Source organism: Saimiri boliviensis, chromosome 3, assembly GCF_048565385.1.
Source record: "Saimiri boliviensis isolate mSaiBol1 chromosome 3, mSaiBol1.pri, whole genome shotgun sequence".
Classification (NCBI taxonomy): domain Eukaryota; kingdom Metazoa; phylum Chordata; class Mammalia; order Primates; family Cebidae; genus Saimiri; species Saimiri boliviensis.
The window spans coordinates 3516181-3542857 of record NC_133451.1 but is presented as its reverse complement, the minus strand read 5'-3'; the positions used below and the strand labels follow the sequence as shown (position 1 = coordinate 3542857).

The 26677-nt window shown below is 58.4% G+C and overlaps 1 protein-coding gene across 1 annotated transcript; it reads left to right on the top strand.

Annotated features, from left to right (window-relative positions):
* The first annotated feature begins 17 nt into the window (after positions 1–17).
* On the top strand, positions 18–18248 carry LRPAP1 (LDL receptor related protein associated protein 1). The gene is made up of 8 exons (XM_003934638.4): positions 18–257; positions 6990–7134; positions 11343–11464; positions 12531–12651; positions 13259–13417; positions 15102–15184; positions 15994–16170; positions 17822–18248. The coding sequence occupies exons 1-8, from the start codon at positions 54–56 to the stop codon at positions 17882–17884; spliced, it is 1074 nt and encodes a 357-aa protein (XP_003934687.1). The 5' UTR covers positions 18–53; the 3' UTR covers positions 17885–18248.
* The last annotated feature ends 8429 nt before the right edge of the window (positions 18249–26677 follow it).

Sequence of the window (26677 nt, the reverse complement as noted above, 5' to 3'; positions counted from 1 at the left end):
GCGGGGCCTTTGCCTGCATGGGTCTCTGAGCGGAGCGCCAGCCGCAGAGGAAGATGGCGTCGCGGAGAGTCGGATCGTTTCCCCGCGGGCTCGCGGCGCTGCTGCTGCTGCTGTTCCTGCTCGGGCTCCGGCCCGCGGCGAGCCACGGCGGCAAGTACTCGCGGGAGAAGAACCAGCCCCAGCCGCCTCCGAAGCGCGAGTCCCAGGAGGAGTTCCGCATGGAGAAGCTGAACCAGCTGTGGGAGAAGGCCCGGCGGGTGAGCGCGGCCCCGGGGCGGCAGGGCGGGGCTCGGGGGGCTGTGGAGAGGGGCCCGGGGGCGGGGGCCCTGGTTGTTGGGCCCGGTGGAGCGGGTCCCGGGGGTCACAGGCGGGCGGGGCGCAGCCGGGGCACCTGCGCCCCACGCACCCTGTTCTTGGCAGAGCCTCCTTCAAGTGCCAGGTGGGGCGCCGCGACCCCTCCTGCAGCAGGACAGGGACCCGTGCCGGCGACCACGCCTTGTGGAGCCGTGGCGGCCGGCACCGCGAGAGTCAGTGTGGCGTTCCCCAGCCTGGCCGGCCTGCTGACCCGAACGTAGGGGCAGACCCAGGCTAGATCACAGGTCTCTTGCCTCCCAGGCCTTTGCCTCTTTCTTCACCTCATCTCCTTATGTGGGGAAACAAAAACACGATGTTGGGTGGAAAGACGTGTCCAGGGACAGCAGGAAACCCAGGAGCAGGCCCGTTCTTGTTCATTTGAGGGAGAAATGGGGAGAGAGCATCGATTTAGAGCACATAAAACGCGACCTTGGGAATGCTTAAAGTCCGTCTTAGCAGCGCGCTTAGCTGGCCCCGAGGGGAAAGGGCACCCGCAAGGTCGCTCAGCCAGTGGTGCCCCGGGACTACAGCTTCCTCATTGGTGCGTGACCCTGAGCCAGCTGCTCTCTTCTTTGAGATACCGTTACTTCACTCGTTAGGTGTGGTTTGCGTTCCTGAGATGGGTTTTTACAAACTGTGCCCACCCTTTGGGCGTCAGTCAGTATCTCATCTAAAATGCAGAAGTCCGATTAGATCTGTGTCTTAGTATTCCAGGTTTAAGCTTGAAATGCAGAAGTCAGATTAGATCTGTGTCTTAGTATTCCAGGTTTAAGCATTCCTGAGTCTTTTGAAACGGAGAGTAAATGATTTGCGGAATAAGAAGGAACTTTGGAACAAAAAGGCAGAGGAGAAACAGGTTGGGGGGGGGGGGGGTTGTAAGACTGCGTGGGTCTGGGGAGGGGCTGGGGATTGACGCCTGGCGTCAGCTCCGCAGGCCCTTCCTGAGCTGCTCTGGGGTCCTACAGTCAAGCCCCAGCGTGACCTTCAGCCTACAGAGGTGGGCGAACACTCGGCTGGAGCAGCAGGGTAGCTTCCCGGAGGAAGGGACTCTGAAGGGGGTAGGGACACTGCTGGGTTTGGATGTGGTGACTGCCTCCCTGTGCCCGCTGCGCTGGGCATCTGTTGAGTGGGTAGAGTTCCTCCACAGGATGAGGAATGGGGAGCCAGGAAGAGACTCCCTGACGATTGGAGGTGGTGCTGAGGAAGCACACTCGGGCCCAGGAACCCCAGCGGCTCCCTTTGCTTTTGGGTCCTGGCCCCGGTCCTCCACCTGCCCTGCCGGCCGGCCTGCTGCACCCAGCCTTACCTGCAGCCACCTCCAGCTGGTCCTCTGCCTGTGTCAGCCCAGGACCCCTGTGGCGATATGCCTGCCCTCAGGCTGCCCCTGCACAGTCCTGGGTACTGGGTGCTTACCTGACCGGCTTCAGTCCAGGGTCGCGTCATGTTTCCTGAACCTCCCCTGAGGTCCACTGGACACCGTGCTAGGGCGAGCTACCCACCTCAGCTTTGGACTAAGCCTTGGGCTAGATGGTCTTTCTGGTCCCCCTAAGTCCTGAGCTGCTCGCTGGGGGCAAGTCTTTTCTGCTGACCACAATGTGAAGTTCTTTGTGATGAGGGTGTTTGGGAATTTTCTGTGTCTTTGTCTTCGCCCCTTCCGGAGAGCCTGGTACTCTGGCAGGCAGGCCCACGGAGCCCATTTGTCTTGGTTTTCCTTCCAGATAACGGAAGCTTAGAGAGCGGCCACGCTGGGAGGGTGTTCTAGCCCCCAGCCAGGGGTGCAGGCGTCAGACCTGGACTGGCTAATGGAGACAGGTCTGCAGAGCGGGGCCCTCAGAGCCCCACCCCATCTCTCAGGCCGCCTCCCCTGCTTGAGAAGGGCCTCTGAGGACAGGCCAGGGCAGCCTCCACAGGCACCTAGGACCCACCAGGCCAACCTGCCACCTCACAGCAGCTCAGCAAGGTTGTGCCCTTGTCCAGGAGCTCAGGTGGAAGGAGCTGGGCGCAGTGGCTGGGCTGGAAGGGAAAGTGCACCCACCGTGATGAGACAGGCGCAGCGTGCCAGGGGCCGGGGTCACCGCCACAGCCTGCTCCTCAGGGTCGGTGCCTCGTGGTCTGGTGCGGGCACATGGGTGAGCACTAGCAGGACGCCACGTGCCCTCTGAAGAGGCAGCCGCCCATCGGCTATCCTGGCGGTGTTGAAACCTGCGTAGCCTGAACTGTGCTCTGTGTGCGGGTTGACATCCCTGACTTAGCTGTGGACCCAGGCCAGGGTTCCCAGAGCGTTGAGAAGCAGCAGCAGGTTGTTGGAAAGTTCCAGAGCACTCTGCTGGCATGCAGGTGCTCCTGTGTGGGGAAGGACCGCTGCTGAGGTCCCAAGCAGTGCTGGGCCCCGGGTCTGGTCACCAGCTCCGCTGGTGTCTGAGGACACAGGCAGGTGTGAAGCTCCAGGCCCCACGTCGTCCGTGGGGCTGAGCCGGCTTTCCTCCCTGCGTGTGACCCCTGGCTGGTGATGATTTGCCCCACTGCTTCACGTTTGACGGGTTCTTTTCTGCATTTGGTTTCCACAGCGCAGTTCTAACTTGATGCGTTAACATTTAACTTGACGGAGGTGAAAGAATCCAGAAGTAGGGTCCAGGGCCCTGCACGTGGCCCACTGGTCTTCCCCTGCGTGGAGCCAGGGCTGCTGTCCGTGACCATGCAGCCAGGCGGGCCCCTTCCGCGCCGAGCACAGCAGCCTCGTATCGAGGAACGGGGGCTGGTTTTTGTGAGACGCAGCGTGCAATTTAAACCCTCTGGCGCCTGAGAGGGGGAATCAGAGGGAGAAAATGACTTTCCCCTGTGGATTGTAGATTTTACAGCCCACCGAGCATCTCCCCTTGACCCTTGATTCTGCCAGTGCCCTGGGGAAGCAGACAGGAGGAAGCCAGTGAGTGAGGGCCACAGGTTACAGGGCATGGAGCCTGCTAGGATGGGCCCAGGGTTCCAGCAGCCCAGGGTCTTCCGCTTTGCTTTCCAGCGAGCAGCCACGGCAGTCACAGGACACCTGTGTCCTCTCCCCTGCAGCCCAGGAGGGCAGACCCGGGGCCCTCAGTGCAAGCCCACACTCCAGAGTGTGGGCCAGTATTGCCTGCCCCAGGGTGCTGCTTCTGGCTCAGAGCGTCACTGTGGGCCTCATGTCTCGGGCCCTCCCGGGCAGTGCAGCACAGTAGGTGAGACGCCTGCCGGGTAGCAGCAGTCACGGGGAAGTAGAGATGGAAGCATCTCTAAGAGTTTTGGTCACAAACAAGATAAGCAGGTGTGGGCTCCCGGGCACAGACTGCTCCTCCTGAGAGCTCAGCATCACTCAGGTGCCCTGTTCTGGGTCCTCCTGCTGGCAACGTGCAGATCAGATCTCGGTCCTCCTAGGGCCTCTCAGTGACCACCACAGACAAGTGTCCAGGGCACAGAGGGCCACAGGGAAGCGCTCTCAGGAGAGGGGGCCAGTGGATGGAGCCGGCTGGGTGAGGGGTGTGTCGGAGGCGCCAGGGAAAGGGTTTTCAGGTGGAGGCACAGAGCGTCTACCAGGAGGACCCTGAACGGAAGACTGCCCCCAGGACCGCCGACCAAGGATTGGAGAACCTTCTAGAGAATCAGAGGCATTCCTCTGCCCTGGGCCCTGCCATTCATTTGTGCCTACCATTTACCTTCTTTTTACTATTGGGGGACTTGCCTCAGTGGTCTGAATTTGTCCCCAACTAAATTTTAAGCTCCTGGATGATGGCGCCTGTGTGTCTAGGGCAGCCACAGAGTCAGGCTGGGCTCCTGAGGCGGCAGAGGCTGGAGCTGATAGCCCAGCGCGGAGCTGGAGACGGGGCCTGTGGCCAGGGGTCTCCTTCCTCCCAGGCCCAGCACAGACTGAGCTGCAGGGAGCAGAGGGGCTCAATCTAGATATGGGCAGACTGAGGCCAGGAGGTTCTGGAGTGTGGGGTGCTCCAGACAGGATTGGCTTTGGGTGAGTCTTGACAGAAGTACGTGCCACTGCGAAGTAGGGACCTGAGGGCCGGCTCCTGAGGTCTCAGCTGCAAGGGAGCGTGGGCTGCAGGACACTAGAAAGCAGCTGGCTATCTACTGGGCACTTCCTGGGGATGCTCGCTGTTTACATACCCTTGAAGTATAATACACGTACTTTGGGTACTAGCTTGTGTTGTATTTATATTAGAAAATAGCTGATGAGCCGGGCGCGGTGGCTCAAGCCTGTAATCCCAGCACTTTGGGAGGCCGAGGCGGGTGGATCACGAGGTCGAGAGATCAAGACCATCCTGGTCAACATGTGAAACCCCGTCTCTACTAAAAATACAAAAAAACTAGCTGGGCGTGGTGGCGCGTGCCTGTAATCCCAGCTACTTAGGAGGCTGAGGCAGGAGAATCGCCTGAGCCCAGGAGGCGGAGGTTGCGGTGAGCCGAGATCGCGCCATTGCACTCCAGCCTGGGTAACAAGAGCGAAACTCCGTCTCAAAAAAAAAAAAAAAAAAATAGCTGATGAAATATAGATTAAAGGTTAACATTTCAAACCTCTAAGGGAAAACAGACTCCATATTGAAACAAGCATGATGAAAAACAGGCATGAAGTGACCGGCACCTGGAGCTCAGCGGTGCAGGAGCTACAGTTCCCGCCCAGAGCCACGGGCAGCTCTCCAGGACCAGACCCAGGGGAATGAGAAGGCAGGTGCTCCAGGAAGGGAGCGGCCTGAGATCCCAGAGACTGGAGCATCTGCAGCCTGCAGCGCGGAACGGGTCCTTTGCTGCAGGACTCCGCAGAGCCTTTCCCGTGCGCTGCCATGACACAGACGTGGCTGCAGCTCCTCAGTGAGCCAGGGACGGCACCCTGTTCTCTGCTCACCCTGGTCCCACCTCATGACACGTTCTGGTTCACACAGCTCGGCCACCTGCCCTGCGCAGAGGAGTTCTTTGCTTCCCTGAAGGGCTCGCCTGCCCCGTCACACACTTGTTAGACCGGGTCAGACCAGAGGCCAGCATTCCTGATGGTGGCCGTGGCCCATCGCACGCCTGTTAGTGGCCGGGTCGGATCAGAGGCCAGCGTTCCTGATGGTGGCCGTGGCCCATCGCACGCCTATTAGTAGCCGGGTCGGATCAGAGGCCAGCGTTCCTGATGGTGGCCGTGGCCCATCGCACGCCTGTTAGTGGCCGGGTCGGATCAGAGGCCAGCGTTCCTGATGGTGGCCGTGGCCCATCGCACGCCTGTTAGTGGCCGGGTCGGATCAGAGGCCAGCGTTCCTGATGGTGGCCGTGGCCCATTGCACGCCTGTTAGTGGCCGGGTCGGACCAGAGGCCAGCGTTCCTGATGGTGGCCGTGGCCCATCGCACGCCTGTTAGTAGCCGGGTCGGATCAGAGGCCAGCGTTCCTGATGGTGGCCGTGGCCCATCGCACGCCTGTTAGTGGCCGGGTCGGATCAGAGGCCAGCGTTCCTGATGGTGGCCGTGGCCCATTGCACGCCTGTTAGTGGCCGGGTCGGACCAGAGGCCAGCGTTCCTGATGGTGGCGGTGGCCAGTGGTTTTCCTTCTGCAGCTTGCCTCGGCCATGTGGCATTCTGGCCCAGTCATTCTAACATGAGACACTCTTGGCCTAAATCCTGTCTAAAACCAAAAAGCGGTGTGCCAGCGGTCACCTCATCTCCTTCCTTCGCTCACCCGGGGTCTCAGAGCTGGGTGGGCAGGGTGGGATGAAGGAAGCGTGGGCTGCGCTGTGGAGGGTGCGGGTGGGGTGGGAAGTCCCTCAGCCCCAGCGCAGCGGCTTGTTCTGGGCCCTGCCAGGGTGCTTTACTCCAGCAGGTAAATGAGAGGGTGACAGATTCCTGCTCCAGAAGGATCTGGGGCTGTGTAAGCACCGTCCCAGCAGGACAGGACCGTAGTGCCCTTGAGTGGCGGTGACCAAGGGTCCTTGGGAAATGAAGATGTGGCAGATCTGAGATGACTGGTTTTTCAAAAAAAAGAACTTCTGGGTGTCTGTGTCCTTTATCTGCCCTTCGCCCAGGACCGGGTGCAAGTGCAGGCGTCCAGCAGGCAGGCCGTTGACACCCACGTGGAGGGCGAGCGCCTGGGTCCCCGCTCCACATGTCCTGTTCGCTCCACAGCCGCCGGTGCCCCAGGGAGGCCTGGATGCGCTTGATTTGGGTTTCAGTGTTTAAGATGGCAGGTGGAAGTTTTCTATAAACTTCAACTTTTATTCTCCGTAGTTGAGTTGCTTTTTTTATAGTTACACAGTGTAAGGGAAATGCAGTGGGTATCTTCTTCCCGCCCTGTTTACCCAAGTGCCTGATGCCTGGCCCCAAGTGCTGGGGTGGGAAAGTCGGGGCATCCTGTTATGGCCAGACAGGAGTGGGCAGCTGCTGGCAGTGGGGAGCCCCCTGATGGACTAGGGGTTTCCAGACTGTGTATACAGATGGACCTAGGGACTGGTGTCCATGCAGCATTCTTGTCTGACCGAGAGGGTTTGAATCCAGCTGACCCTGACCCTGACTCCCCCTTTTCCTGGTGTCCCGGAAGCTCCTGGTCGCAGCCTCCTCTGAGGTCAGTTTCCCACTGCGTCCTGGTCCGTTCTGCTGGTGGCTCACAGGCCCCTCCGCTCTCGTTGCAGCTCCATCTCCCTGCCGTGAGGCTGGCCGAGCTCCACGCCGACCTGAAGATGCAGGAGAGGGACGAACTGGCCTGGAAGAAGCTGAAGCTCGAGGGCCTGGACGCAGACGGGGAGAAGGAGGCGAGACTCGCACGCAGCCTCAGTGGTACGCTTTGCTTTTTCATGCAGGTGGAGCGTCTCTTACCCTAAATGCTTGAGACCAGCAGTGTTGTGGATTTCGGATTTTGTTTTGGCTTTGGGAATATTTGCATTATGCTTCATCTGGATATCCAAAGTGAGCCTTTTCCTGAGCATCCTGTCAGTGCCCAGAAGGTTTAGGGTTTGGGGTGGGGGCTTCCAGTCGTGAGGGAGGTGGCCTCAGTGCTGCGGGCCACGCCTCTGACTCCTTGGCCCTTGGCCGAGGGGCCTGTTGGGTGCAGCCTGCGAGGGCTCTCCTCCATGCACAGGGGCGCCTTTGCCCATGGTGTTGGCTTCTTTGCTGTCACAAGTGCCATTGGCACACTGGAGGGAGGGCCAGGACTGGGGTGCTGGGCACAGGAAGGGGCCAGAGGACAGGCAGCAGGAGGCTCTGTCACCCCGAGGAGGAAGCAGGCCCACCCCAGCATCTTGAAGTTTTGGGAACATATTCTGGATGTTGGAATAGCTTCCTAAGCGCCAGAATGGACACCACTGTGATGTAGTTAGCGAGCCTCTTGTCACTGTGGGTATTCAAGACAAGGCAGGACAGTCACCTGCTTGGTACCAGCATACAGAAGCCAGGAGGTTTTAAATGACAGCGTTGTGACTGTTCCTTTTGGGCCCCTCTCCTCCACCGTCTTCCTCGCCACTGGCCCGTTGTCAGGGCACAGGCGGCATGAGGGCACGCACCAGGGCGGCCTGTGGGACTGGGGTTGGGGCTGCTCCGGGGAGTCACGTGCCAAGCCGCCTGCTGTCATCTACGTGCGGCAACCACAGGGGCCGTTGTGCCTCCACCAACTGCTCCCCCCGGGCCTGACCCCAGGCACTCCTTCCCCAACCCCCTGTCCTCCCCTGCTGCCCCCTGTGTGACCTGGGCCCCGGCGGTCCCCCCAGCCCCCCACCTCTGTTTCCTCCTCCTGTCTCACAGGACGGTGGCTGTGAACCAAGTGGGACACTCCGCACCGGGGGTGGGGTAGCTGCCACCACATTGTCGCTGTCTCGAGGGTGGCCCAAGAGCCCTGGCCATGCCTGGAGTCTGCTGTAGCCCTGCTTCTGACTGGTGGCCAACGCTGGTGGCCCTAGGCATTGCAGCACCCAGGTTGCCTCTGTGGAGTCCCTTCGTGAGGCCTGATGCTGTAACGCCTACTCCTCGAAACTGTCGGTCGTCCCATTTGACAGGCTCAGAGAGGGAGTCGCACAGCCCAGGAGTGCAGCAAAGTTCGGAGCCAGGGTTTCCTGACACCTGCGTGGGTGTTCTCTTCCCAGCAACCCGTCTTCTCGCATCGCAGGCATCACCAGACTTGGCACGTGGCTGTGCCCAGGTTAAAGGCTGAGGGCCGACTTCTCTTTTGCTAGTTTATGTGGCCACATTCAAGAGTCTGGGTGGGATATAAGCCAAGACATGGCAGCGGGGAAAGGAGACACACTGAAATAATTCCCCACCGGCGTGTCTAGAGGGCTATTCCAAAGAGCCAGGGCAAAGCCTGTCCTGGAGGTGCCCCCCTAGCAAGAAGGGACTGGCTGTGCAGCAGGGTAGCCCTCCGGGCCTGGAGGAGACGGAGGAGCTTGCGGGGGGCACAGAAGTGGGCTCAGGACCAGCTCCCTCCTGCAGGCCAGGCAGTGTCTTTGCAGGAGGCGGCTTCTGGCCCGGACCCAGCCCAGGTCTGTGGCCGAAGTGGAGCCATCTTGTTTTGTGCCATTGCTGAGTGTCCTGGCAGAAGACTTGGTGGGACTCGGGAGCAGGCGTCCAGAGGCAGACCCTGCCCGCGTTCAGGAGACAGGCCTGTCCTGGCCTGCTGCCCATCATCTTCTGGGGGTGGCCCCCGTACCCCCAAGGTCCCCTGCATTATCAAGGTTGATACCATGCCTGGGGGACCAGCCGTAGCTAGGTGTGCCTGGGCAGCTCACTAGTGGGCCAGCCCTTGGCATCCCCTATGCTGAGGTCCACCCTGAGATGGGCCGCACTCTGCTCTGCTCTGCCCTGGGGTTTGCTGCCATCCTCACTCCCACCGCACACCTAGGACGCCTTCACTCCCCAGGCAGGGAGTGTGGGGCGGGGTCCGTCCTCCGCAAGAGCTCTGAGGGCTCAGCGCTCCTGAGGCCACCTCCAGCTTCAGTGCTCTTTGACCATTCCTTGCAGAACCCTGCACCTCTAAAATCCAGAACCTTCCATAGTCTCTGCTGCTGATTGCAGCCTTCGGCACTCTGCTTTTGATGGGGTCTGACCAGCCACTTTGGGATCTGTATCAGAGCCCAAGGACACGGCCCACCCTCCCTGTCTCCCATCTCCCCTCAGGCTCAGGAGTGTACAGCCCAGGGGTGTGGCCTCAGTGCTGCTGAGCAGTGGCTGGACGCGGGCCAGGCAGGACAGCCTTCATATGCAGGCAGCACCAGTTCTGAGGCCACAAGGCATCCAGGCCACCTTTTTAAACAGCGCGTGTTTTTATGTATTTATTTAGTTATTTTCTCCTCCCCACCGCCAGTTCTATTTGTTTATTTATTTATTTTTAAAGGCAGGGTCTCACTGTGCTGCTCAGGCTGGTCTTGAACTCCTGGGTTCAGACAGCCCGGCCTGAACTAGTTATTTCTGGTATAAATTCCTTGCCATGAAGACCGACCCAGCAGCGGATTGAGTTTTGAAGCGTGCATCTGCGGGACGCGTGCCCAGCGCCAGCAGCTCTTGACGGCTGTCAGGAGAGGCAGCTTTCTGCAGTAGGAAGAAGACCACAGGCTGGTTTTCAGACTTAGGAAGATCACGAGTGCTTCCAGCTGGAGTGTGAGGAGCCCACGCTGCCCAGCCCTGAGACCCCCGTGGCCCAGGCTTCTGGATGGAATGAGACAGGAGGAATCTGAGGCCAGGCCAGCGTCAATGAGAAAGGAGGCCTGAGGCTTCTGGGGTGTCCCTGGGGCAGGGACACTCCCCAGGGCTGGCAGTGACCCAGGATGGACCCTTGGGAGAGGCGCAGGGGTGGGGCCTGCTGAGCCCGGAGCATGTGGAGGCCCCACTGGGAGTAGTTCTGTCCAGTAGGGTCACGGGTGAAGGCCCAGAGTAGGCACTGGGGTCCTGGAGTCACCGCCTGTGTGAAGAGGTCCTCGGAGTCTGGGGGGGGGCAGTGTGAGGTGAAGGAAGGCTCCACGCCCAGCGTCTGGGGAAGGTGGGATTAGGAGCTTGGGAGGGGCCCTCTCAGCCTGGAGGGGGAGGCAGGCCCCAGTTCTACAAGAGGGGGACCCTGGGAGAATTCCACCAGCTAAGGAGGCAGGTGGGGCTGCACAGGCTGCAGACCCAGGGGACCTCACGGAGGGCCTGTCGCACAGAGCCACAGCGAGGGCCTAGGAGGTGGGATCTGGGCCTCAGGAGAGCAGCTTTCCCTTGCGGGGGAGGCCGGCCCTCAGGCTCTGCCCTCCTGTCCCAAGCACCAGACCTGTCCACAGCCGGGCACTGCCAGCACCAGGGCCCATGTCGAGCGCCTGCTTTCATGCCGTGTTGGTGGCAGCGTGTGGTGACAGACGGCCCCCAGATGCCGGGGCCCCTGGGGAAGTGGGGCTGGGGAGCACCACGTGGGCAGATCCTAGAGGCCTCCCCGCCGCATGCCACAGACGATTATCGTCCTGGCTGCTGCCAGTAACTTTGTTAGGAGCTGCTGACATGGAAGTTTCTCTAGAGACTTTTTCCTCCCGATAAAAATGAGACGTGGCTATCAGAAAGCCCGTCACCCCACACGCTCCGCAGGTGGCCTCTGCCCTGTGGTCGTTAGAGTTTGCCCCATGGCAACAGGTGAGGCCACAGATTTTGTTCTTGAAAATCTGGGCCACCGTTCTGCAAAGACAGGCCAGTGGGTAACCACTTCCACAGCGCCCCAGCCCCCCAGCCGCATCCGGAGGGACACAGCTTGGCGGAGGAGTCCAGCAGGGGCATCCCTGGTGGGAAGAGGGAAGTCCTAGGGGCGTCCCATGAGCCACCAGACCTGTTCCTAAGCGCTGGGAGACCGCAGTCCCCATGCTTGTTTACGTTCTTGTTCCTGCCAGATCTCCAGTGGTCACCCAGGAAATGGGTGAAAGGAAAGTTCTGACAAAGGAGACGCACACCTGTCTCAGCACCGGGGCAGCCCAGATGTGCTGGCCGTGGACCGTTTTTCGCAGGAAACCAGATCAAATAGAACCTCCCCTCTCTCCTAGTCATCCTGGCCAAGTATGGTCTGGACGGGAAGAAGGACACTCGGCAGGTGACCAGCAACTCTCTCAGTGGCACGCAGGAAGACGGGCTGGATGACCCCAGGCTGGAAAAGTTGTGGCACAAGGTACTTCTCGATTGTCTCCATACCTTGCAGAATCTGTGCTGTTGTGTCAAGTGTTAAGGCGGGGGGCTGTGAGGAGGCGGTCTCTGCTCTGCCTGGGAGCCAGGGCTTGGGGGAGTCTCAGGAAGACAGTGGTTTCCTCAGGAAGCCGTTCTGCCATCTTTCTGTGAACGTCTTCAGCTTTCCTGTGCAGAAAATCCCTTGCTCTTTCAGTAAGGAGTTCTGGTTGGCCTGCAGCTGTCAGACCTTCGGCTCGGATCACGTGTAGTTACGGGGTCATGGCACAGCATGGGCTGAGCTGTCGACTCGTGTCTAGTTTTCAAGGTAGTGAGTGGTGCTGTGGACTTGCCTCTGTGATTAGTAAGGTGCCCTCGGCCAGGGGATGGTGTGTAGGGCTGGGCTTTCACCCTGTGCCCACGAAGGGTGTGGGGTGCTGGTGTGGGGCCAGGCGCTGGAACCTGGTGGGCCACAGCAGGGCGTTTACCTGCTTCAGCTCCCCCACTTGCAGCAGCTTCTGCTCCAGAACAGCGTGTCTGGATCACATTGATTCAGGGCCAAGAGTGGGACTTCTCATCCCAGCCCAGCCGCAGCTCACTGTCCTTGGCCAGGAAAGATGGAGTCGGTGCAGGCGGGCAGAGAGGGAAAGCGGGTCCTATTAGGCCTCCCTGGCCGTGTGTGATCCACGTCACCCCACCACCGGAGGCAGGTGGGATGACGATGAGGGGCTGTAAGCGGTCTCCCTAGGAAGAGGGAGAGCCGGGCGAGCCTGGGGGCTACCGGGCTGCCGCCCTGTCCCCTCCTTGGGATCTGTTCCCCACCCAGCCAGCTCCGTAGCCATCCCCCGTTGAGCCTGGACTGGTCCTAGAAGAGGCAGTTGCCTGCCAGCAGCCCTTCCCCGGATTGTTTTTTGTTTTCCTGCCCTACCCAGCCTAATAGCAGCCCAGGAGGGTTGTGAGGGCAAGAACCGGGCCTGGCACTCACACGTGGGCCAGGGCGTGCCTGGCCCCGGGGAGTAGTCGGCTGATGAGCCGCCGCAGCAGGTTCCATCTAGGCCTTGGTTCCCTCCTAGGCAAAGACCTCTGGGAAATTCTCCAGCGAAGAACTGGACAAGCTCTGGCGGGAGTTCCTGCATCACAAAGAGAAAGTTCACGAGTACAACGTCCTGCTGGACACCCTGAGCAGGACCGAAGGTGCTCCCTCCCCGGCCCTCCTACACGCTCTGGGCAGCCCCGGCTCCCCCCAGGACACGGCTGGGGTGGGGAGGACGCATTAGACGCCGTCTCCCGGGGCTCCCACCAGACTTCTGAGTGGGAGGCTGCGGTACGTGCGGGGCCGGTTCTGAGCGTCACCTGCCTGCATTTGATTTGGTTGGATAAACCGAGTCTTTCCAGTGCCTGTCCCCACCATGGGCACAACTGCCACCTTTGCAGACCTGAGCTTCGCTGAGGGGTCCTTCATTCTGGACTCTGGACCCTCCCCAGATAGTGACTTTCCCACCCTACAATGTTGGAGTAAAATGGAGGAGGTGACCCAGCAGAGGGGGCGGGGGCCGGGATCCAGAATCAGCCCCCAGGGGACCTGATGCCCTGGCCGTCACTGCCAGGCACCACTTGGCATGCGTTGCAGCATGGAAAGGAAGCGGTCGCGATGGTCGTTTCTGTGGTGCTGCTGGACTGCACGTTGTCAGTGAGAAATGAGAGCGAGTTTGCGCTCCCCCGCAGTGGGCATTCTAGGTGGTGCTCTGGGCGGGCAGGGCGAGGGCTCCCAGTCTCATGCGTCCTGCCTTGGGTTTTACAGAAATCCACGAGAACGTCATCAGCCCCTCAGACCTGAGCGACATCAAGGGCGACGTCCTGCACAGCAGGCACATGGAGCTGAAGGAGAGGCTGCTCAGCATCAACCAGGGCCTGGACCGTCTGCGCAGGCTCAGCCACCAGGGCTACGACACCAAGGCCGGTGAGTGCCCGCCGGGACTGTCGCTTCCTGAGGCCGGGGCTGTCTCTGGTTGTGTTTTGGCGAGTGCTTGGAGCGACGGGCACCTGGACCTGTGGACGCAGCGGGGGCCCTTGGTGTGCTGTCTGCCCAGGAGTGGTCACGGGGCTCGCTCCCAGCAGCTGCTCTGTGAAGGTCACTCACTGTCCCGGGCCCTGTTCCTGGAGACTGGTGGAGAGCAGCCCCTCCCAGAGCCTCTCCAGCCCCAGCAGCGAGGCTCCTGCCATTCTGTTGTTGGCTGAGAACAGAGACCAGTTGTCGAGCACAGCTCTGTCTCCGTCTCATGCCACCCACGCTGTCCGTTAGTCCCCTCAGCCCTGCAGGGGCAGGACGCCCGATCAGGCCACAGAGCAACGTGGCTCCATCTCAGCAGCTTGGTCAGCCTCCACCGCAGGCTCTTGGTGGCCAGGCCCTGTGCCACTGCTTCTTGCCCAGGACCCAGGCTCGAGCCTTGCGCAGGGTTTACCAGGAGCCTGCCGGCCGCACTCACGCAGCTTCCGGTTCTGCTCCACATCCTCCAAGTGAGCACTGAGCACTGCCCGTGTACCAGGCCCTGCTCTAGGCTGGAGGAGGCAGCCGCCACCGAGACATGCATTTATGCCCTTGTGGTGGTAAGACAGCGGGGCTGGTGTCAGCGTCCCTGGTGCCAGCCAGAGCCACCACCTCCTCTCCAGGATGGTGCCTGCAAGGCCTGGCCAGAGGCAGCCGCCACCCAGCACAGCAGTCAGATGTGTCACCTGCGTGCTCTTGGGCAGGACCCCTCACCACCCACCCCCAAACCCCGGGCTCTCTCAGCCCAGTCTGGTGCTGGTGATGGTGTCAGTCAGCCTTGGCCGTGGTAGGGGGGCTGTACCACCCCAGAGGCCGCTGTGCAGTTCACCGAGTGCCTGTGCTCGAGAGACCCGCGTGAGCCTGGCTACAGTCCATGCGATAAGGGTGACTCGGCCCCACACACTCCTCTCCCACCTCGGGCTGTCCCCAAGGCAGCTGTGCCCAGTGGCTCCTGCAGTTCTCTTTCGGGTCTGCCTGGGCCTTCCAACAAGCCCTGCCAGCCCTGAGCCCTTGGTTCTGAGTAGGAAGGGTCACCAGAGGAAGGAATGGGGCCACTCTTGCGGGGCTCCCTGGGCAGGCGGCTCTGGGCCACTCGCTTCTAAATGGAGGGGGTGACAGCCCCGGCGTCTCCCACCGCATCCCCTCGTGAGCACAGGGTCCTGGACTGACTTAGTTTGCCTGGCTCTGCCCAGGAGCTGGAGGAAAACGGCCTGTGCCCCCCTCCGGACCTGGGTGAACCTGTGGCCCCGCCCAAGGTCCTGAACTGCCTCTCCAGCAGGCCGCCTTCCACCCTCCGCCACCTGCTTCGGAGGCAGCCAGGCAGGCTGTGGCGCTTCTCAGGCTCTGGTGCAGACAGGTGTTTCTGGACACAAAGGAGAAGTGGTTGCTTGTCCGAGGGACAGGGAAGCCACATTTCAGCGAGGTCACATGAGCTACAGAGCAGACGCCCTGTGTGCCCCGTAACGACTCTTCAGTGCACGTGCGCCCGCCTCACGCGCAGGCCTGCACACCCTCACGGGCTCCACGCACTTCCCACGGGGCTGGCTGGGGCGTGCACCCGGGCGCTGCTGAGGCCGCTCTCGCTCCTCCCCTGCAGAGTTCGAGGAGCCCAGGGTGATTGACCTGTGGGACCTGGCGCAGTCCGCCAACCTCACCGAGAAGGAGCTGGAGGCGCTCCGGGTAAGGAGACGCAGCGCTCTTGTCGGCTTCTCCTGTGGCGACGATGCCCTTGCAGTTTCTTCCTTAACCGCTCGGTGAACCTGTTCTGCTTCTTATCTGCACGGGACCTCATGTTTCAGGGGCGGGGAGGGGCCGCGGCCTGGAGGGAGGGCCTTGGTTCCGCGTGGGCTGGGTGTGGGTCCTGTGGATGGTCAAGGATTGGTCGGAACGCCACCACGGCATGGGGGGAGGGGACCAAGGACAACTGCGATCCTTTGGGGGGTATCACGGCTTCCTGAGACGGGCACCCAGGGAGGGAAGGAGACCACCTCAGGGGGCAGGGGCTCCTGGGGCGTATGGAGTGCCAGATCCTTCTGAGGGTGGAGCTGGGGACCCTGGGTCAGGTGTGGGGGTCAAGGCAGGGCAGGGTGCCTGCAGAGCTGCAGTCTGGCCAAGGCGTTGCCCAGGCAAGCTGAGGGCAGGTGCAGCGGCAGCCACAGCAGAAGCACAGGTATGCACAGGGTCCACCGCCTGTGCAGCGGAGGCACAGCCCCTGGACGTGGGGTCAGGCCAGGAACGAGCTGGAGGCCCCCAGACGGGCAGTGGGTCAGCTTAGGGCTGCCGAGGAGGCGCAGGCTGGGACCCATTGCTGGGGTGATGGTCTCCCAGCTGTCACCCCCTCATTGTCCATGTCACCGCAAGGCCTGGCCTGCCCTGGGAACGGCACCATGCCTTGGGATCCGTTGGCATCCCTTGTTTACCTGGGACCGCAAGATGGCGTGGCGAGCACGGGGAGGGAAGACTCACCTGTGGGAACCTTCTTCCCGCAGGAGGAGCTCAAGCACTTCGAAGCCAAAATCGAGAAGCACAACCACTACCAGAAGCAGCTGGAGATAGCACACGAGAAACTGAGGCACGCGGAGAGCGTGGGCGACGGCGAGCGTGTGAGCCGCAGCCGCGAGAAGCACGCCCTGCTGGAGGGGCGGGCCAAGGAGCTGGGCTACACGGTGCGCGCGGGTTCCGGGGCCGCGGAAGAAGACAGGGCTTCCCCTAGGCAGGGTGTGGGCTCCACGCCGTGGGTTCCCTGTCCGGGTTGAACCCCGGGGCCGCAGGTGTGTGGGGCGCTGAAGCCTACTGCAGCCTCGCAGGGGCGCTCCGAGGGCATCGAGTGCAGCCCCCCAACCCCAGGTGTGAGCGCAGGCCTGGGCAGGCCACTGCCTCGTCCTTTGCTGTGACCAGCATGGGGCGCGACCTGGATGCCCACAGCCAGCCACGAGTCAGGGTACTTTCCAGCCCTTGAGACTGGTGAGACCCTTCCCCACAGCCCCGGGTTAGATGTGAGGAGAGGGGGAGCAGAGCTCCCCACAGAGGCCAGAACCCGGAAGCTCATGCCAGTGGGTGGCTGGGGGTCAAGGCACATGGGAGCCCCATCTGGACCTTTTAAACTTTGAACTGCAGGCGTGTAACCAGTTCAGAGATGGGAAAAGCCTGAAAATTAAAGGCAGAGGTTCCGATAGGAGAGGGTGGCATGGGTCTGCCAGGGAACGTGCCAGAAAGCAGCCTGTGGCCCAGCACCCATCCGTGGGCAGGAGCTCAGGTCCAGGGTGAGCACCACCATGTAGGGGTTTGCAGGGCGCCCCTGAGATGCAAGGATGGGAGGTGAGCGTGCGCCTGGCTTCACTTGGACCACAGCAGAGCGCAGTGTTGGTTAGCAGAGCTGTGTGGCACTGCCTCCAAGACCCCACACCGGTGGGGCAGAGGTCAGAGGGTGGCTGAGAGGAGGGACCTTGGTGAGTTACTCGCCCGGAGCTTCGGGCTCCTGTGGAGAGGGAGGAGGCACCCATGAGCAGGGTTTGTGAGAATCTGGGGAGCCACAGTGAGCCTGGCCCAGGCTGGGCTGACACGGCACCCACCGCCCCTGGGATGGTGTCTGGGGATGCTCTGTGCCGTTGCGGTGCAAGGAGCCTAGAGGTCCCTCTCCATCCCTCCCAGGCCCCGAGGAGGAAGGCACCTTTCCCAGAACCCTGAGTCATCGTTTCGGCTCATGACAGGTTCACACCTGTAATCCCAGCACTTTGGGAGGCTGAGGCGGGTGGACCATCTGAGCTCAGGAGTTCAAGACCAGCCCAGGCAACGTGGTAGAACCTGTCTCTACCAAAAATTCAAAAACTTAGCTGGGCGTAGTGCTGTGCCCCTGTGGTCCCAGCTGCATGGGAGGCTGAGCCAAGCGTGGCGCTGTGCACCTGTGGTCCCAGCTACATGGGAGGCTGAAGTGGGAGGATCACTTGAGCCTGGGAGGTGGAGGTTGCAGTGACCCGACATCATGCCCCTGCACTCCAGCCTGGGTGACAGAGCGAGACCCTGTCTCAAAAATAAATAATCACGGGCTGATCACAGACACCCTGGGCTTTGCTCTTCAGCATGAACTGCTGCTGGCTGGTGGTTCTTAAGCATTCTTGGGTGGGGGTTTCCTAGTTGGCACTGGGCTGCTTCTGTGAGTTATCTGTGAGCCTTTCTGGATGGGCGTTTCATTGGAAGATCAGATGCCCGGCACTGGTGCCTTTTCCTTTCGGATCACACATCTCCTGGCGTGACTGAGCTCACAGAGCCGGCCTCGAGGCGCGCTGTCCCCAGCTCATGAGGCGTTTCCATCCCTAGGTGAAGAAGCATCTCCAGGACCTGGCCAGCAGGATCTCCAGAGCTCGGCACAACGAACTGTGAAGGTGTCAGGAGCCCAGCCTGGCAGGGAGGAGGCCGGTATGAGGGACCTGGGCTCCCGGCCGTGGCATTCCCGGGGACAGCCCACCACGAGGGTGGCTTGTTTCCTGGTGACTGCAGCCGCTGCCATCCCAACACAGGACTTGGTGGTGGTCGCATCTGGGTCTGAGATTGGCCTAGCTCTGACCGAGGGGCCTTGGCTTCCGCTCAGCGTCAGCGTGGCGGTCACCGCCCCGATGTCCACCCGTGGTGGGTCTGCCAGTCCTCTGCTAAAACAACACAGTTACAGAAAAAAGTCTTACACGTCTGCCACTGGAAGTTCTATGTACAGAGTCCTTAAAAATTACAGTGCAGTATTTAAACCACCCATCGTTGGCTGGTCACTGAGTGTCCTGGCGGCTCGGGCTGGAGCCAGTGCTCGTGAGGGGATCACACCACAGCCAGCTTCCCCTCTGCGCCCCATGGGTCTTTGCAGCCAACCGCCTTTTCCCGTGAGACAGCCCAGCCTGATTTAAAGCCAAGAGCGCTTGAGGCTGAGGGGCAGATGGCAGAGAAGAGTGCATGGTCCCATGGAGGGTCAGAGACTGGCCTGGGGCAACGTCTTTCACCTCTCCTCACCTCTGCAGCTCAGGGAACTTGGGAGACCTCAGTGAACCCACAGGACCTCCGTGCTCTTAAGTGTGCTGTGTAAATGCTGCATCTCACAGGGATAGGGACGAAGGCCTTCCCCTGACCGTCCCATGTTTATCTCACAGGGGTAGGGACAGCCACGAACGCCTTCCCCCAACCACAGCTGATGGATCGGGCATTGGCCAAGACCAGTCGGAATGTGGTTCCCACATTTATCTCACAGGGGTAGGGACAGCCACGAACACCCCCCGACCACAGCTAATGGGCAGGGCGTTGCCCAAATCAGTCGGAGTGTGGTTCCCACATTTATCTCATGTGGCTAGGGACAGCCACCAAGGCCTTCCCCCAACCACAGCTGATGGGTCGGGCACTGCCCAGGTCCGGTCAGAGCGTGGCTCCCACTTCTGAACCTGGAAGAGGCCCCACCGGGCGTGTTGGGTTTGGCTGCAGGGGGATCTGGACTTGACTGTTGAGATCTTCCGAACGCGAGCATCCGCTCAGCTGGCGTTTCCAAGAAAGGTCGAGGCTAAAGGCAGCATGCTGGGAGTTGGCGCATCTAGGGTGGAGGGCCCGGGGTTATGGCATGTGGGTGCCTGTTTCTACATGGACTCCATCCGGGCGGGTGGCCTTCTGCCTGGCCTAGTGCGCCAGCCCTACAGTGCCCCTGTGTCCCTTCAGCACAGGAGCCTCACCAGGCCTCCCCATAGCATCCACCACACTGTCCCTCTCGGGCAGGGCTGGGGTGGTCACTCAGACGCCCAGAGAAGCACTGTCTGTCAGGATCGCCATGCAGGAGCCCACATGCAGGGCACAGCCCTGGGGCTTTCACAGTCTTGGGGGCAGGGGTGACAGGCCTGGGGGACTGGGCCCAGGTTGTAGGTGTGAGGCATGACACCCGGCCACCACATCATGGCTACGGTTGGGTTTATGGTAAACCCTGAATCCAGGCAGTGTGCATTTTCCAGCTTTTTTTTTTTTTTTTTTTTTTTTTAAGATTCTTATGGCTGTTTATGTCCTTGGTGTTTCTGTATACATTTACAATCAGCTTTTTTTTTTTTTTTTTTTTTTTTTTTTGAGACGGAGTTTCGCTCTTGTTACCCAGGCTGGAGTGCAATGGCGCGATCTCGGCTCACCGCAACCTCCGCCTCCTGGGTTCAGGCAATTCTCCTGCCTCAGCCTCCTGAGTAGCTGGGATTACAGGCACGTGCCACCATGCCCAGCTAATTTTTTGTCTTTTTAGTAGAGACGGGGTTTCACCATGTTGACCGGGATGGTCTTGATCTCTTGACCTCGTGATCCACCCGCCTCGGCCTCCCAAAGTGCTGGGATTACAGGCTTGAGCCACCGCGCCCGGCCCTACAATCAGCTTCTTGATTTCTACCAAGAAAAAGAAGCCTTCTGGGATTTCAGTAGCCGGTCCCTTGGGCGCATTTTTGAATACCTTTTTTGAATATCTTAAATACATGCTGGGAAGAGGCAGCATCTGGATGACCTCCAGCCTTCCGAGTGTTGACTGTGTGTGGCTCCAGCATTTAGCTCGCCTAACTTCCCAGCAGTGGGCTGGAGTTCTCTGTGCATGCGTCTAGCCGCTTTCCATTCGATGTATTCCTAGGTGTTCCATATGCTATTGAGGACTGTGTATTTCTGTTTCATTTCCCACTTGTGCGTGGTGCTTTAGTCCTGTGCCCTAAAGTCCTGTATTGGTCATGGCGGTATTTCTGTGGACTTGAGGGTTTCCGTGTGCGCACATGTGTCCTCTGTCTGGTGGCTTTGATTCCCCTTGCAGTCTGTGCCTTAGCTTCTCACTGCACGGATGAGGTGAGCTGGCGCTTCCCTATGTTATTCCCAGTCTCAGTGAAAATGGGCTCTCTCGCTCTCTCGCTCGCTCGCTCTCTCTCTCTGTCTCTCACACACACACACACGTGTTCACCACAGCCGTTTCCAACTGGGTGTTACAACCCCAGAAAGGAAGCAACTCAAATATCACCCACAGTAAAGGGCATTAAAAACAGAGCGCGGGACAGGCGCACAATGGAGTACAGCACCGAAAAGGAACACACTTCCGCCGCGCTCACGGGGGTTTTCCCGGTTCCGCGTTGGGTTCTCACTGCACTCACGGGTGGGAGAGGCTCCTCACTTGCTGAGGACTTTCCCCGAATCGGTGTTGACTGTGGTCGGCTGCCTCTCGTGCACCTGGTGAGATGCTTAGGAGGTGGCTTGCTCCCCGCATGACTGGTGAACTACGCCGACTTCCGTGTGCCAAGAGGGCCCGGCGTTCCCGGGTAGGTCCCTGTGGCCGTGCTGCGTTGTCCTCCGCGTGGCCGGGTGAGATTTGCTCTTGCCGGGCTGAGGACCTCCTGTGTATGAACGCTCATGAGGGACCCCGACGCTGATCTCCATTGTCTTGTCATGTGAATGTCTGTCAGGGTTCGATGCCGCTTTGAGTTGCCTGAAGCAAGCCTGTCACGGTTGGTGAGGAGCAGCGTTGTTTGCTCCGCAGAGATTTGATGGGCGCAGCCATCTCTGCCTGCCGTTTTCTTTTTGCTTAGGTGTCTCATTAAGAACTTGATTTTTGCCGGGCGCGGTGGCTCACGCCTGTAATCCCAGCACTTTGGGAGGCCGAGGCGGGTGGATCACGAGGTCGAGAGATTGAGACCATCCTGGTCAACATGGTGAAACCCCGTCTCTACTAAAAATACAAAACATTAGCTGGGCATGGCGGCGCGTGCCTGTAATCCCAGCTACTCAGGAGGCTGAGGCAGGAGAATTGCCTGAACCCAGGAGGCGGAGGTTGCAGTGAGCCGAGATCGCGCCATTGCACTCCAGCCTGGGTAACAAGAGCGAAACTCCGTCTCAAAAAAAAAAAAAAGAACTTGATTTTTAGAAATAGACATGAGACCGGGTGCGGTGGCTCACACCTGTAATCCGAGCACTTTGGGAGGCCGAGGTGGGTGGATCACCTGAGGTCAGGAGTTTGAGACCAGCCTGGCCAACGTGGTGAAACCCTATCTCCATTAAAAATACAAAAATTAGGCAAGTGTAATGGTGCATGCCTATAATCCCAGCTACTCAGGAGAATCACTTGAACCCGAGAGGTGGAGGTTGCAGTGAGCCAAGATCGCGCCACTGCACTCAGCCTGGGCAACAGACAAGGCTCCATCTCAAAAAGAAAAAAAATAGACATGAGACATGTAGATTTTCTGTTTCTTCCTTTGTCATTTTTTTAATGATAGGTTTGTCATAGAATTTTATCTAAGTTATCAAAACAATTTACATCAATTGTTCACCGTATCTTCTGTATACTGTGCAATGGTGTTCATTTTCTTTTTATCTTCTTTTTTTGAGACAGAGTTTCACTCTTCCTGCCCAGGCTGGAGTGCAACTGCGATCTCGTCTCACCGCAACCTCTGCCTCAGCTGCCCGATCACTCTGATTACAGGCACGTGCCACCACACCTGGCTCATTTTTTTTTTTTTTTTTTTTTTTTTTTTTTTGTATTTTTAGTAGAGACGGCGTTTCTTCATGTTGGTCAGGCTACTCTCGAACTCCTGACCTCAGGTGATCTGCCTGCCTCGGCCTCCCAAGGTGCTGGGATTCCCGGCGTGAGCCGCCGCGCCCGGCCGGGATGTTCCCCCGTTCCTGCTGTTGGTGATTTGTGTTTTCTTTCCCCCAATGAGACTAGCTAAAGAATTTATCATTTTTACAGACATTTGCCACAAAAAAAACCCTACTTTGGGGTTCATTGATTTTTTTTTTTTTCCAGTTGTTTTTCACTGACTGTTGCTCCTTTTATTCATATAAATTTCCTTTCTTCTACCTGTTTTGTGTTCAATTTGCTCTCCTTATTTCAGGTTCTTATGATAGAGGCTTAGATAACTGATGAAGACTAGGAAAGACTGGACAGCAAAGTTAAAAACTTGCCCCACTCACGCCCGTTGGAGAAAACTTTCTGAAGCACACATGGAATGTTTTCACAGTTGACTGTGTACTAGGACCCCAACCGTGTCAACCGTTTGCGGAAGATGACATATAGATAAATACACACTCTGTAGTTAAGTAATGTAAATCACATTCTTTGGCCAGAGTGCAACTGAGGCAATCAGTAACAAAAAGACAACTAACTGCATGTGATTTTTTGTTTTGTTTTACAGTAACGTCCACCTCCCTGGTGACATGCCCAGTGCCTTTGGTTTGCTCTTGGCCATGCGGGTATCTTCCTTAGGGAAGGGCCTGCTTAATTCTTTTGCCAGTTTAAAAAACTGGGTCTTGGAAGCCTTGCCTTTTTTGTGAATCAGGACCTTCCTCTCTTGCCCGGGCTGGAGTGCAGTGATCATAGCTCACTGCAGCCTCAAACTCCTGGGCTCAAGCAGCCTCCCACCTCAGTCTCCTGAGTAGCTGGGACTATAGGCATGCCACCACTATGCTCTGCTAATTTAAAAAAAAAAAAATTGTGAAGATTGGGTCTTGCTCTGTTGCCCAGGCTGGTCTCGAACTCCTGGTCTCAAGTAATCCACCTGTCTCTACCTCCCAGAGTGCCAGGGTTACAGGTGGCTGAGCCACTATGCCCAGCCTGTTCTACGTCTGGGTATGAGTCCTTTCTCAGATATGTTGTGAATAATTTCTCAGTCTCTTGCTTGCTATTTTACTTTTTTTTTTTTTTTCTGAGACGGAGTCTCACTCTCACCCAGGCTGGAGTGCAGTGGCACAATGCCAGTTCACTGCAACCTCTGCTTCCCGGGTTCAAGCAGTTCTACCTCAGCCTCCCAGGTAGCTGGAATTACAGGCCTGGGCCATAATGCCTAGCTGATTTTTTTTGTATTGTTAGTAGAGATGGGGTTTCACCATATTGGCCAGGCTGGTCTCGAACTCTTGACCTCGTGATCCACCTCCCCCTCAGCCTCCCAAAGCACTGGGATTACAGGTGTGAGCCACCATGCCTGGTTGCTATTTTACTTTTAATGGTTATCTTTTGAAAGCAGAGGTTTCTAGTTTTGATGAAATCCATTTTTTTTTTTTTTTTTTTTTTTTTTTTTCCTGTTCTAGTGGTCTTATTTTCTCATCAGATTGAGGCTGGGGAAACTACACAGCAGCAAGCCAGGGTACATCCTCCTTTTAAAAACAGCTAGTGCCAAGCACGAGTGGCTCCCGCTGGGAATCCCAGCACTTCGGGAGGCGGAGGCGGGCATATCACATGAGGCCAGGAGTTTGAGACCAGCCTGGCCAACATCAAGAAATTCCATCTCTACTAAAAATACAAAAATTGACCATGTGCAGTGGTAGCGTCTGCCTGTAATCCTAGCTGCTCAGGAGGCTGAGGCCCGAGAATCACTTGAATCTGGGAGGCAGAGGTTGCAGTGAGCCAAGATCATGCCACTGGACTCCAGCATGGATGACAGAGCAAGACTGTCTTAAAAAAAAAAAAAAAAAGGCCGGGCGCGGTGGCTCAAGCCTGTAATCCCAGCACTTTGGGAGGCCGAGGCGGGTGGATCACGAGGTCTAGAGTTCGAGACCATCCTGGTCGACATGGTGAAACCCCGTCTCTACTAAAAATACAAAAAATTAGCTGGGCATGGTGGCGCGTGCCTGTAATCCCAGCTACTCAGGAGCTGAGGCAGGAGAATTGCCTGAACCCGGGAGGCGGAAGTTGCGGTGAGCCGAGATCGCGCCATCGCGCTCCAGCCTGGGTAACAGGAGCGAAACTCCGTCTCAAAAAAAAAAAAAAAAAAAAAAAAAAGTTTGAAAATTAAAAACCATCTCAATAATGATGAGATGCAGTGATTTTTTTCCTTCCCTAAGCTGGGCCTAGAGATTTCTCTAGGTTCAACTCCTCTGGGGCTGGAAGACAGGAAGGGTGGCATTGCCCACCTTGACCAGGGCAGGCCCGGCACAGAGCAGTTTAAGAGCTGGGCCCAGCCCAGCCCAGCCTGTGGAGTTGGCATCCGTCTGAGAGGTCTCCTCTGCCCAGGAACTCGGTGGCTTCCAGCTCCACCCCAACAGAAACCTCCCCAGCACCTTGCAGAGCTGTAGTACAGGGTGGTGGTGTAGACGGTCTTGGGGTAGCCAATGGTGGTGCTGAGGCGGCATGTGAGTTGGTGGGGCAGCTGGAAGTACACCTCAGCCGTGGTGTCGAACCAGGTGCCGTTGAGGATGCAGGGATGTTCTGGCCGCAGGAGGCCCCTGCCTGGCCCAGGTGGCTACGCGTGTGGACGAAGCGCCGCTCTGAGTTGTGCTTGGTGAGGACGTGCACCCTGCTCCTCTCAATGGTCACGGGTCAAACCACTTCTTCCCAAGGACAGGCAGAAGCCTGGCGAAGGGCCTCGGCACCAGGGAGAGGGGCTGGACTTGCAGTTGGGTCAGGTGGAGTCGCCCTGCATGGGGCTCCAGTGCTCTGGCTGCCATGCCTGCTCCCACACCACGGCACCACAGCCGCCATGGGACCCCAGGGGCTGGGGCTGAAGGGCCTGGAGCCAGGCTGTCCAGGACACACCCACCTTCTTCCTCACATCCTTGAGCTCAGGCACAGCCTGCAGCTTAGCCGGCCCACCACGGCTGTGCGCGTGACAGCTCGTGATGGCCTCTGCTATCACTAGCGATCCCAGTGTCTGAAGTCTCCACTGGTCTGTTCCTGTCTTTCCATCTGGGTCACGTGTGGGTCACTTTGTCTTCCATGCTTGGTTTGTTTGGTTTTTTTCTAGAGATGGAGTCTTGCTCTGTCGCCCAGGCTGGAGTGTGTTGGCATGATGTCAGCTCACTGCAACCTCCATCTCCCAACTTTAAGTGATTCTCCCGCCTCAGCCTCCTGAGTAACTGGGACTACAGGCTTGTGCCACCACACCAGTCTAATTTTTGTGTTTTGTTGTTTTGTTTTGTTTGCGAAAGAGTCTCACTGTCACCCAGGCTGGAGTGCAATGGGGCAATCTCAGCTCACTGCAACCTCTGCCTCCTGGGTTCAAGCAATTTTTCTGCCCCAGCCTCCTGAGTAGCTGGGATTACAGGTGTCCACTACCACACCTGGCTAATTTGTGTATTTTTAGTAGAGACAAGGTTTTACCATGTTGGCCAGGCTGGTTTCGAACTCCTGACCTCAGGCAATCTGCCTACCTCAGCCTCCCAAGTGCTGAGATTACAGGCATGTGCCACCATGCCTGGCCTAATTTTTGTATTTTTAGTAGAGACAAGGCTTCACCATGTTGGCCAGGCTGGTCTCGAACTCCCAACCTCAAGTGATCTGCCCACCTCAGCTGCACAAAGTGCTGGGATTACAGGCATACACTTCTGTGCCCTGCCTGCACTGTTGAGTGTTTATGAAGTTATTTGGGGGTTTGAGAGCTGCTATATGGATCACCCTCCCAGAGAGGGCTCTTAGCCTCTGAGAGCAGGTTTGGGGCTGAAGCTTTCTGACCCACACGAGTATGCTGACCCCTAAAGGGCCAGGCCCGATCTTGCCAGGTTAGGACTTTCCCCACTCACACTCAGGAGAGGGCGAGGAGGGGGCCTGGATTCAGGGGCTTCGGCTTGCCGCAGATGGGCGCAACCTTCAGACTCACCTGAGGCTGGCCTAGAGCCTGGTGTTCACCCCTCCCCTCCACCAGTCCCCCAGGCCCTAAGCCCCTGAATCCTGGATTGGCCAAGCCCTGGGGCAGCGTTACTCGGTGCTCACAGCCTTCCTGGGTCCCTGGGTCCCTCACTTCTCTCGTTTGTACCTTGCTGGCTCTTCAGATTCCCGCTGCTCTTGAGGAAAAGTTCAGGATTGGCTGCAGCACGTCCGCGCTCTGTGTGGCGGCTCGTCCAGGTCCCCTAGCCCGTCGTTACTGGACGTGGAAAGCTCTTTCGTCCGTTGTTTTATGAAACAAGCCTCTGACGTTAGCAGTTTCCCTCCACCTCCCACTCTAACCACCTTTTCCCAAGTTTTGATGTGTAGTATTTTCACAGCCATTCAGTTCAAATTATTTCCTCATTTCAAATGTGATTCCTTCTTTGATCCACGTGTATTTTTAAGTTTCTAAGTTTGCTTACTGTGGTTGGGCGTGTGGCTCACACCTGTAATCCCAACGCTTTGAGAAGCTACGGGGGAAGGATCGCTTGCACCAGGAGGTTGAGGCTGCTGTGAGCTCACCCTGCACTCCAGTCTGGACAACACAGAGAGACCCTGACTCAAAGAAAAAG